Source organism: Chlamydotis macqueenii, chromosome 3, assembly GCF_036417535.1.
Source record: "Chlamydotis macqueenii isolate bChlMac1 chromosome 3, bChlMac1.mat, whole genome shotgun sequence".
Taxonomy (NCBI): Eukaryota; Metazoa; Chordata; class Aves; order Otidiformes; family Otididae; genus Chlamydotis; species Chlamydotis macqueenii.
In genome coordinates this window covers 29,467,417-29,484,470 of record NC_141558.1, presented here as the reverse complement: position 1 = coordinate 29,484,470, position 17,054 = coordinate 29,467,417, and the positions used below count along the sequence as shown (strand labels likewise).

General features: G+C 40.7%; 1 protein-coding gene across 1 annotated transcript in view; it reads left to right on the top strand.

Moving 5' to 3' along the window:
* EYS (EGF-like photoreceptor maintenance factor) overlaps window positions 1–17,054 on the top strand; it is an 827,426-nt gene that overhangs the window by 222,300 nt on the left and 588,072 nt on the right. The window contains exon 14 of the mRNA XM_086745378.1: window positions 4,452–4,556. Coding sequence (XP_086601504.1) covers window positions 4,452–4,556 — 105 coding nt within the window. The remainder of the gene's footprint in view (window positions 1–4,451; window positions 4,557–17,054) is intronic.

The following is a 17,054-nucleotide window of genomic DNA, read 5'->3' as shown; positions in this document are numbered from 1 at the left end:
AGGAGAAAATATATACTATACTATGTCATTTCTCTCCTATGTTTGTCTCACCTTAAAGAAGTCCATCAGCATTCCTTATTTCCTCAGGCAATCTTTCCTGTGTGTTATTATACTAACCATTAGAAGGAGTTTCTTCTCATTTAATCTGACTTTCACTGCAGTTTAAATGCATTACTTCTTCCCTATCTGCTATGAACACAGAGAACTAAACACATTTGTAAAACTCTCTTCTTATTTTATGATTGCCACCACATTTCTATTCAAATCTTCCTTATTTAGGCTTTACAGACACCCATTCATTCTGTTTATCCTAAGAAGTCATTCTTGCAAGTTCTTTATCATTCCTGTGATGCTCATCTGCATTGTCTTCATTTGGTCCACATTTTTCTTTAATGCAGCTCACTGCACAGTGCAAAGCACTTCAAATGCAGCTTTACTCCAGCTAGATGAGAATGGAAGGATTACTTTATGTTTCTAACTGGTTATGTTCATGTTTGTATATCCCAGTACACTATTTGATTGAAACAAAATTCTGGGTTTTGTTGCTACTTGTGATTTGCTATATCTTCCACTTGTTCTGATTGGATAACATTTGTTATTTCACAAACTCTTTCTCCAATTTGTCAAAATTTACAAGGACTTCTAATCCTGTTATCCAATGTACCTTTTTGTGTTGCCATCAATAAATTTATTCTGTTGTCCACTATCTAGATGGTTGTTGAAAAAATTGAGTGGAACTAGATGGACAGTAGATCTTATTCCAAATCTGTGCAATTCATTCATCCATTTTGGTAGTAAAACCACTGATAACTAATGTCTGAATATGGCTTTCCAACAATTTTTACTCATATGATAAAATTCTCTTGTAGTTCATATTTAGTATTTCACAAGTGACAGCAGCAGAAATATTAGAGAAATCAAGGAGTATGACATATGCTACTTTTTATTTTTTTAACTACAAGCCTGTCACTCTAGTGTAGAAGGGAAATGGTTTGCTTATATAAGGCTATTTTTTTATAAATTATTTTATATTTATAGGTTCTTACAAGTAATGACTTTAGTTGCTTTTCTTATATTTCCTTCAGGAACTGAAATTACACAAATGGATCTATAATTTCAAAGCTCTGTCATTTACTCCTTTTTAAAGGCTGACTTTATTGAGTCTTCACCTGTCTTCCACAAGTTCACAAAGAAAACTACTGAAGTTTTATCAGCCAGTACCCAAGGGTGAAGTTCATCAGACCAGCCTATCTGAACATCTAACTCATCTGACAATTCTCCAGCCTGCCTCCTCTATTCAACACTGAAGTTTTGCCCTTTAATCATAGGTATCAATTATGGTAACAAACTGCTTGCAGCTGACCTTTTTACTGATGATTGAAGCAAAAGAAGCATTGAACAATTTGTCCTAATTACCATTATGAGTAGACATCCCTCTCCACTGAATGGCAAACCATACCTTTTCTTCAACACTGAAGTACCTACGGCATGATTACTTGTTACCCTGACCATCCATGACAGCTACATCTTATTAAGTGCCTTTGCTGGCCTGATTTCATGCTCACATACATATGCTGTACTTCCTAAGTTATCCAAAGTAACCTGACCTATTTTTTGTTAGTTTGGCATTTTCATCCTTTGAAAACCAGGAGCTGCCAAGCTGGTCTCGTAATACCCAGTGTCGTTCTCTCACAAAAAGATAGCTTATGCTAGTGTACTTAAAGAAAGAAGCAACTTTCTTAATTACCTTTTTTATTTAGTTCAGTCTCTTATCAGGTTTCACATCAGAAATTTTCTGTATTTTTTGCTATTTTTCTGATTTCGTCGTTATTATATTGTTCACTCCCCTGTCCCCTTCCCATGAATCTTGATTGCTCTCGTTTAAGTTCTTCACATTCCTTTCTTCATATTCAGAGACTATTTTTCCCTTTTACTTAGAGTCAAATTCCAGAAAATCTCTGCTTGTAGTTGCCTTTTCCACTATTGCATTAAAACATTGCCAATAGCATATTCAAAATTCTTTGAATTTTTGAATAATTATTCCTTTCCAAAATGGCAGTTAAGTACCCTATCACTCCAAGTCCTGTGTTCTTAGGGATTCTGCTAGTTCTCTTATTTATTTAAAATATAAAAAAACAAATAAACAAACAACCCCAAACCAAACTATAAAAACCTAAGCTTCTATTTAACTGGTTTTACCACATTTGTGATCTGTAGTGCATCATTAAATACAGCAGATTATCTGTAAGTGTGCAATATTTCCCACATACTTTTAAAGTCTTGTCTAGATTCTATCATCATCATTGTCTATGGGCTTCTGCTTCCTTCCCCTTGAAGCCTTTTCTAAATAATTATTTAGACAGTGGGACAGTGGAATTGAGTGCACCCTCAGCAAGCTTGCAGATGACACTAAGCTATGTGATGTGATCAACACGCTGGAGGGATGGGATGCCATCCAGAGGAACCTTGACAGGCTGGAGAGAGAGGTGGGCTCATGCCAACCTCATGAAGTTCAACCAGGTCAAGTACAAGGTCCTGCACGTGCGTCGGGACAATCCTAAGCATAAATACAGGCTGGGCGGAGAATGGATGGAGAGCAGCCCTGAGGAGAAGGACTTGGGAGTGCTGGTGGATAAGAAGCTCAACATGAGCTGGCAATGTGTGCTTGCAGCCCAAAAAGCCAACTTCATCCTGGCTGCATCAAAAGAAGCATAGCCAGCAGGTAAAGGGAGGTGACTCTCCCCCTCAACTCTGCTCTCATGAGACCCCACCTGGAGTACTGTGTCCAGCTCTGGAGCCTCCGACATAAGGACGTGGATGTGGAGCAAGTCCAGAGGAGGGTCACAGAGATGATAAAAGGGCTGGAGCACCTCTCCTATGAGGAAAGACTGAGAGAGTTGGGGCTGTTCAACCTGGAGAAGAGAAGGCTCCAAAAAGATCTTATTGCAGCCTTTCAATACTTAAATAGAGCTTATAAGAAAGATGATGACAAATGCTTTAGCAGGGCCTGATTTGATAGGATGAAGGATGATGGTTTTAAAATAGAGAGAGGTAGATTCAGATTGAATATTAGTAAGAAATTTTTTTCAATGAGGGTGGTGAAACACTAAACAGTTTGCCCAGAGAGGTGGTAGATGCCCCATCCCTGGAAACATTCAAGGCCAGGTTGGACGGGGCTCCGAGCAACCTGATATAGTTGAAGATGTCCCTGCTGCTTGCAGGGGGGTTGGACCAGATGACCTTTACAGTTCCCTTCCAACTCAAACTCAAACTATGATTCTATGACAGTATTTAGAGAAACAGTACAAAGAGAAGTTTGTTTTCCCTTCCTCTGTCTTCTCATCACTTTCTCTCCTGCCCATTCAGCTTGATTTTTTTGTAAATTATATTTTTACCTGTTAGCTCAAAAAACATCATATGGTTAAGGAAGACAAAACCATTGGGTGACACCATCTGGCAGCCATGCATTTATTGCTGGAATGAATCTATAATTATCTGAGCTCTGGTAATTCAAGGCGGAGCCCAGAAACCCAAGCTGATCCTTTAATTCAGTAACTGCTTAGATTGAGATTCCTTAGAGGCATTACAGATCTAATATTTGATTTGAGTGATACAAAGATCCTTCCATCACTTTCTAGGTAGAATACCAACGACCATTCTGCTCGCACACATCAGTGATAGCTACAGTTTTCCCTCTCTGTCACTATAGTACCTTCTGGTATTCATGGGAGCTCTTAATCTCTATGATTGTCCTTTGATTTTGTATAAATTTTGAATCACAAAGATCCCAGTATAATCAGGCTAGAGCTTACTCTAAATTAATGCAATGCACAATAGATATGAAGGACTGTGAATTTTCTTTGGTATGTCCAATAAGTTAATTGTTTTCATAAGCCACCTATTCTGTTGTCTTCTAAATATTCTCCTTTATATGTTTTCTGTATATTCTCCTATATTTTTTTTTCAGATTTGAATTAATTTGAATTACAGCTGAATTAAATCTTTTTAAAAGCAGAAAAATTAAGAAACAGTTGAGTTAATTTGTGGTTTCCTGTTGAGATGTGAGAAACTAAACTATTCATCTAAATATGGAAGCAAACTTGAGAAATATTTTTCTTATTGTTACTGAGGTTATTAAATCTCTAAAATAGTTTTTAAAATGCAGCATATAATCCTAGTAATTTTGGTGTTGAGATGTAATGTTAGAATACACAAAGAATGTATTTACAAATGTAGCTTATACTTATTCCTTTAAAATATTTCCTTTCTTAACTATCAGCTATGATCTATGAATATCTCTAGTTTTAAAGCTGTCAAGATGAAATAAAGTAGTGTTTCCAACCTGGAAAAGTTAAATTATGCAGTTTTCAGTTGAACTGTGAAGTAGCTTTTCTGTTTTCTCAAACCCAGCATGATTTATCGTTTTAATGTTTAATTTTCTTTTCTGTCAGACAAAAACTGTTCCACGAATATTGATGAATGCTCCTTCAAGCTCTGCAAAAATGGAGGCCATTGTCACGATTTGACTGGTGCATTCTACTGTAGCTGTTTGCCAGGTAAGAAGTCAGGTGATATGTAGGTGAGAAATGGTCTGAGACATTCAAGAAAGAAATATAGTTTTTCGTAGGCACATAACTAAGTAGTCATTTATTTTGCTTGAAAAGAGAGAAGAGCTGAGCAGGTATTCTTTAAGCATGCTCTACAATTGCTATGCAGCCAGTGTCCGCAGAATTTGTTTACAATATAACTCGTGTATCAGAAGCCCTGCCTTATAAACTGATGAATGAAGAGTCTTTGAAATAACCAGCATTGTCAGTGGTATTCACCCCAGAATCTTTGAGGAATTCTGAATTTTTAAATCTTTCCAAAGTTATTTTTATTAATTCCATTAATGTAGAATTATTTTATTTCCATCTTTTCTACTAGCAAAAGTTATTTTAAAAAATTTCTTGTGATACATTAAAGAAAAAAATGGGGAGATTTTATAGAGTAGTTGTCACAATGGTTGCTTGCAGTGACAAGAGAAGCTATTAATATCTGAGGTCTTCAATAATATTAGATCAACTTTTCTGTCTTCATATAGCATACATAATTTTTATCAAATATAGAGTATCTTACAGATAGATGAACTTGTATGCTTCAGTGTGGTTTTTTCTCTATAGAGCTAGATTGGTGCTACAGACCAGATTCTATACATTGGTATGTAACATCTTTTACTATAACCAGCTAATTTAAATATGTAATACTTGTACAGTATGACTAATTGTTAATTTTTTTTCCCTGCTTTCTTTATTGTGAGTCAAGTAGCATAATAGATGTAGTGATGCACTTCATTCCTAAGGGAGAAGCAACAATATGCTTTATTGATATAAAATAGTGAATTGACAAAGTTTGATAGTAAGTGGTAAATGCAACAGTAATTTAACAAGATTCAATGGCAAGGTACACAGAATTATTTACTGCATAGAGGACAGAGTAAGACAAAACTATCAGGGAGATCCTCCCATTGAGCCATGAGATTCAGAAAAGATCCCTTTGTTTCTAAGGTCCTTCTCAGAGAGGAGTCTCGGTGCAGCTGGATCCTAGATCCTAGTCTGTCGTCTTGGCCAATGGTTTATATGGTGCACATGTAATCTTTTATGTCTAAAAGATTACATGTGCACAATCAATCCTTTATATTACTGTCGTAGTTCAGCTCTCATCAGGACCAGACTACACAGTCTCTCTCTCACTCCCCCCACCCTCGGAGAGAACAGGGAGAGAAAATACAAGGAAAAACGGCTTGAGGTTTGAGATAAGGACAGGGAGAAATCCTTAAAGTTACCGTCACGGGCAAAACAGACTCGACCTGGGGAAAACTATTCATTTATTACTACAAACTACCTGCTTCACCATGGTTGTCACCACAGGCTGCAGGGGAATCTTGGCCAGCAGCCTGCAAGGCCCATGAGGCCTGCACCTCCCCCTTTGTGCCTCTGCCCCCGCTCAGCTTCTTCACATCTTTTCTTCTCTCTTTTTTTTTTTTTTTTTCTGTTTTCCCCTTCTTAAATACGTTATCGCAGAGGCGTTATCATGGAACATTCTGCTACAAATTGGCTTGGCCTTGGCCAGCAGCAGGTCCGCCCTAGGCCCGGATGAGTCCACTGAACAAAGGGGAGCGACTTCCAGCAGTTTCCTACAGAAGCTACCACCTTAGACACCTTAGGCCCCCCCTCACTAAACAAAACCACAACAATTACTTAGCTAAGATTTCAGAATTTCAGCGCTCTTATTCACTCACCGAATATCTGATGCAATAAGGATTCTCTCAACCTTCAGGAGTAACCTTGAGAGGCATCCCTGCCCCTCAAGATCCTGGTGTGCAGCCCACTGCTGTGTAGGAGACCTCAAGGGGCTTTTGGGCTGCTCTCTATTTATAGAGTAATATAACTGACTCATAGTCATATTTGCACACCGACTGTAGATGTTAGTTTCTTTCAAATTTGGTTTGCATCGGACATTGACTATCACTGTGGCTGGAGGGGTGCATCACCATCCCTTGGCTTTTGTGTTGTTATCTGTCTACCCTGAATCCACTTTGAGTGTGGTGTAGCCATGGTGAGCAGACACATCCATCACAACTGTCACTGACGGTTATCACCTGAGCAGGGTTAAGGGAAAAAGTGGTCAGGTTGGGGCAAGGAGCACACAGTCACAACTAATCATCATCTGATTGGAAAGTAGCAAGTAAAACATGAAACTACGGTACTTTTTCAGTTGCAGTTTTTTCTTACTCTTAGGTCACCTACATTGCATTAGACCTTGTTCCATCATGTCAAGTTAACAATATAGTGGTAAAAGGAACAAGCTTATATTTGGGCAGAAATATTTGCTTATAATGGATAGGCAAAAGAAGCGGTTAAAATTATTATGTCCCTGTAAGAATTACATATATTTTTATGCAAGAGATTTTAAAATGTATACAAGCTATTTAAAGTCTAACATATAAATAGCTTGTAATTTATCGAAGTGTGAAACACAAAAATAGCACTCACGCTAAATCATAGTGTATATGCATAAAAATAACTTGAATGTATAGAAAAATACACATGGGTATTAGTATATATAGAAGTGTGTATATATATGATACATGTGCATACACATACATGTGCATACAACTTCTTTTAATAAATGACAATCTCCCAACAGACTTTCAGGATGTGGAATATCTAAGTTTTGTCTTTTTAATTATTATTATTAATTATTATAGTTAATCTGTTAAGACTGGATTCTTATATGTTAATATAATAGGTTAGTTTTACTTTTTAACTTGCAAAGCCTGTGACTATATTTCACTACTCTTTCCATTGTGGATAAACCAAATGTCACACTTCATTTTGTCAAAGAGTATTTTGCTTTGTGTAATCAGAAACACAAGAATGAGTATGAAAATATCTGCCTGCTTTACAAGACTGAAAAAGTAAGATCATATGCATGAAATGATTTTGAAAATGCTGTAAGAGGTGCACATATGAATTCTCAGACTATATTCATTTTCCATTATATTTCTAAACACTTGTTAGATACAGTCTTTGTGAAGAATTAATGCATCTACAAAATACAGGATGAAAATGAATGATTTAGATGGCATTTAGTCTAGGAAGTTATGAGGTCATGCATGCATGTACTGGATCTGAAAGAAGAAAACAAGAGGGATTATAAATAAAAGAAGACAAATGATAATTATGTATCGTAAGGACTATAAGCACAGAAAATGGAACAGCTAACACAGACATACCAGTTGTCTTAGCAGTTTCCAGGCTTCAACAACGAACTGCAGGAAATACCTTCTAGCAGGCTGCTGCATTGGGTGAGGAACACCTTCTGGAGGGCTTTGCTTGTTAGCTGTTTCCATTTTAGGAAGTGCCTATACACACCATCTTCACTGGATTGTTAGTGAGGGAGAGTCAAGCAACTACTCAGCTGAAGCTTGGGGGGCAGATATGAATCTGGTAGAGAGAAGCACAGTTCCTGAAGAACAGAAAACAAAGGCCTGTCAGGTATTGCGTGATGGTTCTTGAAACTATGCTCAAGACTAACATCTATGCAATGATGGTGGTAATCTGCTATAGGACTGTCTCTGGCATCAGCTGAAGAAAATACTCCAAGTGAAACAAAAGCCTTGATGCAGGCAGTACTCCCAAAGCATGATGTTGTCATGCAGGCTTTGGGCTGCAGACAGTACTTATTTTTGGGGTGGAGGTGATGAGAATGAATGCAGGAGCTCAATAAGGTCTTTCCACATACCGTACAGAAGCAAAAGCCTGAGCCAGATGATGTAAGGAAGGATGGACAGCAATAGATTATGCTTAAAGTGGCTAGAGACTCCCAAGATGGGGGATGCTGGAAAATTATGACTCTGGCAACAGAAGGAATATTCCTTCTTTGCCTGCACACCTGCAATTACTGAAGAGGTACAGAACCCTGAGAATAGGTGAGGACAAAACATGTCTATCAGAGAAGGCACTGAGACAAGTGGAACCTGAACCAACTGCCTGCACCAAGCACAAGTGGTGTGTAATGGATTTCCTTCTACAGGGGGTGGAGGAACCCATCAGTCTACTTGTCTTCATTTCTTGGAGGATTTGCTACTTGTTGGGGGCTTTAATCTCAGATCCTTTGGAAAGACTGCTGATGTTCATCTTGCTCTCACTGCTACCTCTGGAGTTGCTGTAATGGTTTAGCCCTGTTCAGCAGCTAAAATACCACACAGCTGCTTGCTCACTCCTCCCATCCCCACCTTCCAGTGAGATGGGGAGGACAGTTAGGAGAAAAAGAAAGGCAAAACTCATGGGTTAGGATAAAAACAGTTTAACAGAAGAGAAAATGAAGAGACAAAAAAGAAAAAAAAGAGCACAATAGCAGAACATACTAAGCACATGATCCATAGTACAATAGCTCACAGTGGATGCTGATGCCTAACTTGCTTCTGAGTAGCAAAACGCTCCCTGGACACCATATCCACTTTATATACTGAGCATGACATCATATGGTATTGAATATAGCTTTGGCTAATTTGGGTAAGCTAGCCCAGCTGTTGGCTGATTGGTAAACTATCCCAGCTGTGTCCCCTCCCAGCTTCCTGTAAAAAATTAACTCTATCCCAGCTGGAATCAGAACAGTTGCTCACCCAAATCAGAACCAACAGGACTACCAAGGGAGATCTGGAACAAATTGAACAGCACTAGGAAAAGTGAAAAAGGGCTTGGGGGGGGGGGGAGATAGAGGGGTTTCATGCTATGCAAAGGAGAGCCTCAGATATATACTGAGCTTTGCTTTGGAATGAATGATGGGCCAGTCAAGAGTTTATGGGGAAGGATTAGTAGGCAAACCACACAGGTGGTATGGTGGCCATGTGCCACAGACCACCTGATTAAGAAGTAGTAAATTAAAATTAAAATTAAATTAAGCCTTCTTTAAACATCTTTAAGAAGTCTCACCATCACAGGCCGTTATACTCAACGGCCGCAGTATTTGCTGGTAGTTTAATAGGGCTGGGCACAAGCAAAGCAGGAGACACCTGTAGTGTTGAGAAAAAAAATTCTGATACAGGTGATCAGCCATATGATAGGGCATATGTTCTGCTGGACTTGTTGCTCGGAAACAAGGAAGAACTAGCGAGGGATGTAAAGCAGCATTTGCCCCAGTGACTGAGTTGAAAATCTTGTGAGAAGAAATAACCAGCAGAATCACAGCCCTGAATTTAAGGAAAGTTCATTTTGTTTGAGGAATCTGCTTGACTGGATCCCCACCCTTGAACAGTAAAGGAGGCCAGGACAACCTTCTCAAAAACAGTAACAGTCCATTCCAATGTGCAGGAAGCCGAGCAGTTGTGGCAGAAGGATGAAGAAAACATGGGCCTGTTGATGAATGATGTGCGTGTAGTGACAGAGAGTGTGGAAAAGAGAGAGCTTATTAATGGCTTCCCTGCTGCTCTTTAGTGATAAGTTCACCGTCAGGTGACTCCCAGATTGCTTTGCCTAGAGGCAGAATCTGTGGGAGCGAAGCACTATGCATGACAGAAGAAAAAATTAGGAAGGTAAGCAAATTAGGCATACATAAGTGAGATGCATCCACAGGTGCTGAAGGAATAGGCTGGTATAATTGTGAGACTGCTGTCTATTATCTTTGAATAGTCATACTGATTAGGCGAAGTTTCTGATGACTGGAGAAAGGCAAAAACAACCCCATCTTACAGAAGAAGATCCCTCAATCCCTGGGAAGATTATAGAACAAATGCTCCTGGAAGCTGTGTGCAAGAATATGAAGGACAGGAAGGTGAGTGGAAACAGTCATCATGGATTTACTGAGAGTGAATCATGCCTAACCAATCTGGTAACCTATTAGGAAAAAACCAGCTCTGTGGATAAATTGAGAGCAGTTGGTGCAATTGACTTTAGCAAGGCTTTTGACATGACCTCCCTGAGTAATGTTGTTGACAAAATTAGGTATATAGACTGGAGAAGTAGACAGTAAGATAGGCTCAAAATTGGCTGAACCATGATCGTTAAAGGATTTGTGGTAAACGACACAAAGCCTAGTTGGCAATTTGTAACTAATGGCATTCATCATTATTTGATACTGGAATCCATTCTATCTAGTGTTTTTATTAGTGACTTGGACAATGGGTTACATTCTCAGGAAATTCACAGGTAATATAAAACTGAGGTAAATGGTTGATAAACTGAAGGCTAGGATTTTTATTCAGAGGAGAAACAGGCTAACAGGAATCTCACAGAGTTCAACAAACAAAAATGCAAGTCCCACAGATTTGGAAGAATAATCTCATGCACAAGTAGAGCCTGGTGGACAACTGGGTGGAAAGTAGCTTTGCAAAACATAACCCAGACATCCTGGTATTCAACAGGAAGCAGAATATGAACCAGCTATGTGTCCTTGTAGCAAAGAAGCATCCTGGGCTGCATTAGGAAGACTGTAGCTAGCAACTCAGAGGATTATTCTTTTTCTACTTGTGACTTGTGAAACTGCATCTGAAGGACTGTCCTTAAGCTTTGCATTCTCCACTAAAAGGAGGAAATTAACATACTGGGACAAGTCCAGCAAAGGGCCATGAAGATGATGAGAGGCCTGGCAAACCTGCTGTACATAGAGAGGCTGAGGTAATTGGACCTGTTCAGCCTGAAGAAGAGGCTAAGAGAATATTTTATTGGGGTTTACAACTACTTCATGGGAGGATATAGGGGAGACAGAGCAAGACTATTCTCAGGGATGAAAACTGTGGCAGGGCAAGAGAAAATAGGCACAACTTGCAATGCCGGAGAATTCTGATTAGGTATTTGTCGTAGTTCAGCCCCGATCGGGACCAGACTATGCAGTCTCTCTCTCACTCCCCCCACCCTCCGAGAGAATAGGGGGAGATAATATAAGAAAAACAGTTTGAGGTTTGAGATAAGGACAGGGAGAAAATCCTTAAAGTTACCGTTATGGGCAAAACAGACTCGACTTGGGGAAAACTATTCATTTATTACTAAAACCATCAGGATAATGAGACAGGGAACAAGATAACCTCCCTCCACCCCTCCCTCTTCTCAAGCTTAACATTATCTCTACCAGCTTCCCCCCGAGTGGCACAGGGGGGAAGAGGGAATGGGGGTTGCAGTCAGTTCATCACGTGTTGTTTTACGCCGCTGCTTCGTCGTCGGGGAAAGAACTCCTCACATTCCTTCCCTGCTCTGTTGTGGGGTCCCACCCCTACGCCACAGTCCTTCGTGAAACTGCTCCGGCGTGGGTCATCTCTTCCACGGGGTGCAGTCTCTCCAGAACGGCTGCCCCAGCGACCCCTCCGTGGCCCACAGCCACCTTCAGGCATCCACCTCCCCCAGTGTGGAGTCCTTCACGGGCTCCAGGTGGATCTCTGCTCCTCCATGGACCTCCATGGGCTGCAGGGGGACAACCTGCTCCACCATGGTCATCACCAGAGGCTGCAGGGGAATCTTGGCCCGGAGCTGCATTACTCCTCCCCCTCCTTCTTCACTGACCTTGGCATCTGCAGCTGTTTTTCTCACAAGAAAAGTTCTTCACAACAGGCAGGCAGACGCCTCTCAGGATCTCTTCACATCATCCAGCTCAGCTCCTCTCCTCTCCACTTCTTGCAGCCAGGCTGGGCCAAATCGGGCCCAGTCAGCCGCCTGGCAAGAGGCCAGAGGGTGAGGCCTGCAAGGCCCATGAGGCCTGCTCCTCCCCCTCTGCGCCTCTGCCCCCGCTCAGCTTCTTCACATCTTCTCTTCTCTTTTTTTTTCTGTTTTCCCCTTCTTAAATACGTTATTGCAGAGGCGTTATCACGGAACATTCTGCTACCAATCAGCTCAGCCTTGGCCAGCAGCAGATCCGCTCTAGGCCCGTCCAAGTCCACTGAATAAAGGGGAGTGACTTCTAGCAGTTTCCTACAGAAGCTACCACCTTAGGCCCCCCCTCACTAAACAAAACCACAACAGTATTAGAGGAATAAAAAAACAGTATGAAGGTGGTTAACTATTGGAACAAGTCATCTGGAAAGCTTATGGAATCTCCATCCTTGGAGACATATTCAGATCTTGACAGGACAGTTCCCTGAACTACTTGATCTAGCTGGTCTTGCTCTCCTGTAGAGAATTTATTTAGAAGGTTTGTTAGGGGATTAGACAAATTCACAACCAAAAAGGCTGTAAATGGATACAAAAGGATCCTCTGACTTCTTTAATGCACCTGAATGCTTGGAGGTTTGACAGGGAACAGACTTCTGAAAGTGGCTAAGGTAATATGCTCCCCCTAAATAGCCTCTCTTCTTCTGCTCTCAGACAGTTCTACTCTAGATGCACCATTGCACTGACCAGAAGGGGTTTTTCTTAGGTTCTTACAAAACATTCTCATGTTTTTGTCTTTTACAAAACCTTACATCTACTACACAGCTTCTCTCCCATCCCCATTCATGCCTCAGTGATGTATTATTCCTGCTACACCTAACTGAATACATAAATATTTATTTTTTCAGTGGGATTAGTGGATGATTAGCATGGCTGCTAAAGTAGACTGATTTTGAAGCAGAAAAAATCCTGTCAGTTGAGATGCTTGGACTGATGGATTCAATCTAGAATCAATTTTTGTTCAACTTAATACACTGAATCAAAGGAGCAGTACTCCTGATTAAGACTAAACTCACAGACAGAAAAATTATAAATCAAATTCTTCCTTTTTGGGAGGTTTGATGTTATTAAAGTTTACTGTACCATGAAATAAGGCTTTCTTTCAAACCTTTCTGGTAACCCTTATTATGAAGTAGAAGCTTATACATGAAAGCTTTTACTGCAGGAAGAGGCCTCAGGAAAGGTGTTGCATGCTGTGACTCAAAAAATAAAGTGAATCATCAAGATTACAGATGGGAAATATTTAGGAAATCATTCATTCCTTCACGCTGTTATTGCACAATCACTTTTAACATAGAATTTGTAATGATTATTGTTTTGCTTTGATTTCAAAGTCGACTGTTAAGAAAGTCCATCAATTTTTACATGAAACTTGCTCAGCTTACCAAAACGATTAACTGATGCATAGTTTAAAATTCCTATTATCAATTTCTTGCTCCCAGTTAAAATTCATTTATACAATTTGTAATTCATATATCTTTCTACACCTCTAACATCTTAAATTATACTGGGATAGCATTCTTCCTAAATAAGTCCATCTAATCAGCTGTAGAAATGCTGTTCAGCAGTCTACCACTTACAGAAGATGCTTAGACTATTCATATAGCAAAAGACTACAGAAGTGCATGAAGGCAGTTGTTAGTGGACTCAGTATTTCAGGAAAATAGAGATTAATACATTCACATAATGTTAGTTCTTTTGGAAAGTCTTTATACTGAAATTTCTGTGGGTAGTCACAGCCAAAAGATATCAGCGTTGACTCCTTGTCCAGGAGGAGAGCTGAGGCCACTGACAGAGCTGTTGGAGAAGCAGAGGTTTTGCAGATGGCTCCTCAGGACCTACCGCATACCTGACTCTTGCAAAAGCAGCTCCTGAAAGCAACGACTGACAGGGGACATCATTAGGGGTCCTTCCCAGGAGTTCTTCCTTGCATTTATAGCTAATCCATACGCTAGTATTAATTTTTTTTTCTGGTATTTGTGAAATACTAAATGGATTTTTAGTAACTCTAGTAATTCTTCTGTGTTTTTGAGAATCCTGGTATATTTAGATATTTTTCTAATAGCGAGCTTCCTGAGAATATTCAGCCACCTGTTACCATAGAAGGTTCAAGTATTTGTTTAACTTTTTAATGGAAGCCTTTACAAAATTAGTTCAAGACTTCAGTTGTTTGTTACGTTATGTGTAATATTCCAGTCAAAAAACGCTTAGCAAAAAAAGGTGAAAATTCTAAAATTGGCACAAGTTATAAGAGCCCTCTGTAAAAGAAAAAAAATTCAGAAGTATTCTAAAGTATTTTCAAAATAAGGAAGTAGAAAAAATAATATTTGTAGGCCATTCTTTTTTTTTTCACTCTGCAGTATAATGGTTAACCTGTCCTTCCTCTCTCCTCCCCAGTAACATTTACATCACACTATTTAAGCCTGGTACAGGAAAGTGTGCCATTTAGTTTAGCTTTCTAAGATGTATGAAACAACGTATTTGTCTTGGTTTTGGCAGGGATGGAGTTAATTTTTCCTCTCAGTAGCTGGTGTGTTTTGGATTTCGTGTGTGAAGAATGTTGATAAACACCCTGATGATATGAGTTGTTGTGAATGAGACCAAGGACACCGTCCTGCTTTCCACGTCTCACTAATTTGCAGATGCAGGAAGCTGGGAGAAAGACAGACAGAATAATTGATCCAAACTGGCCAAAGAGAGTATTCCATGCCATGAATGTCATGCTCAATATATAAGTGGGGGCAGGCCAGGGTGGGTATCTGCCTTCCTGGCATCCATCTTTGCTCCTCATTTTGCTGGCATTGTTCCCTCTACCTCGCTGGCTCCCTTTTGCTCTTTTGCTTGCCGCTCAGTTTTGTTTCCGTGATCGCTGCTTGGGACGTGCTGTATCGGTCATTGGGACATCGGGTGGTGAGAAAACATATATTGTTCATTTTGTATATTTTAATATCCTTATATTCTGTTCCTATTGTAGTCTTCCCTTGTTATTTTAGTAAACCGTCTTCATCTCAACCCACGAGTTCTCCTTCCTTCCCAATTCTCTCCCCCATCCCCCTGGGGAGGGGGAGGGGGAGCGAGAAACTGTGTGGTAATTCGGGCTAAACCATCACAATATTGAACATATCATTATGTCCTCATGAAACTCATACATTACTATAGGAGGGTAGTTACTAGAGTCTTGTGACTGTATCAGCAAAAACTTCAGACAAAATTAAGTATGCTAATACAACAGAAGAATGCTGACCAGTCCTAACTTCAACCTAAGAGAATGACAGACGGCAGACAATAACAAGGCTAAGCAAAAAAATGCCCAATCTGGGGACCTAGGACAGAATCTAGAAAGCAAATGTGTAATCTGTCCTTTCTGCACAGAACATTACTCATACCATCCAGCAGCCTTGGATCCTGAAAATGTGAAAAAAAAATTGTCTTCAGCAAAGTCTATAGCTGCTGCTTTATGAGTTTGTCATGGTTTTGTTAGTGAGGGGGGGCCTAAGGTGGTAGCTTCTGTAGGAAACTGCTAGAAGTCGTTCCCCTTTGTTCAGGGGACTTGGCCAGGCCTAGGGCGGACCCACTGCTGGCCAAGGCCGAGCCGATTGGTAGCAGAATGTCCCATAATAACGCCTCTGCAATAACACATTTAAGAATGGGAAAACAGGAAAAAAAAAAGAGGAGAGAAGATGTGAAGAAGCTGAGCAGGGGCAGAGGCGCAGAGGGGGAGGCGCAGGCCTCATGGGCCTTGCAGGCCTCACCCTCTGGCCTCTCGCCAGGCAGCCGACTGGGCCCGACTTGGTCTGGCCCAGCTGCAAGAAGTGGAAAGGAGATGAGAAGTGAATAAGATGTAAAAAAGATCCTGAGAGACATCTGCCAGCCTGTTGTGAGGAACGGCTGCAGACATCAAGGTCAGTTCAGAAGTGAGGGGGAGGAGTAATGCGGCTCCTAGCCAAGATTCCCCTGCAGCCTGTGGTGACGACCATGGTGGAGCACGTTGTCCCCCTGCAGCCCGTGGAGGTCCACAGAGGAGCAGAGATCCACTTGGAGCCCGTGAAGGACCCCACACTGGGGGAGGTGGATGCCTGAAGGAGGCTGTGGCCCGTGGAGGGCCCGCTGGGACAGCTGTTCTGAAGGGACTGAACTCCGTGGAAGAGATGACCCACGCCGGAGCAGTTTCACGAAGGACTGTGGCGTAGGGGTGGGACCCCACAACAGAGCAGGGGAGGAATGCGAGGAGTTCTTCCTCCAACTATGAAGCAGCGGCGTGAAACAACATGTGATGAACTGACTGCAACCCCCATTCCCTCTTCCCCCCTGTGCCGCTCAGGGAGGGGAAGGTAGTAGAGATAATGTTAAGCTTGAGAAGAGGGAGGGGTGGAGGGAGGTTATCTTGTTCTCTGTCTCATTATCCTGCTGTTTGTAGTAATAAATGAATAGTTTTCCCCAAGTCGAGTCTGTTTTGCCCGTGATGATAACTTTAAGGATTTCTCCCTGTCCTTATCTCAAACCTCAAGCCATTTTTCCTTATATTTTCTCTCCCTGTTCTCTCAGAAGGTGGGGGGAGTGAGAGAGAGACTGCGTAGTCTGGTCCTGATCAGGGCTGAACTACGACAGGGTTTTAATCACCTACCCATTTTTTTTTTTTTCTAGTTGTCTGTTACTAGAAAAAATCTTGGGTTTTTTTCAGCTTTTTTTTATATCATATTGCATTCTAATCTGATAAGAACTGGAAGATCACATTGGGACCTTATATTATCTTTGAAAACTGCAAAAGATAAACTAGAAAATATATGACAGATGAAAGGGAATGCCTATGTGTTTTCTCTCTGTCCAACGGGGTGCTTATCAGCAAATTCTAAGAAATAGTTCAACCCCAAA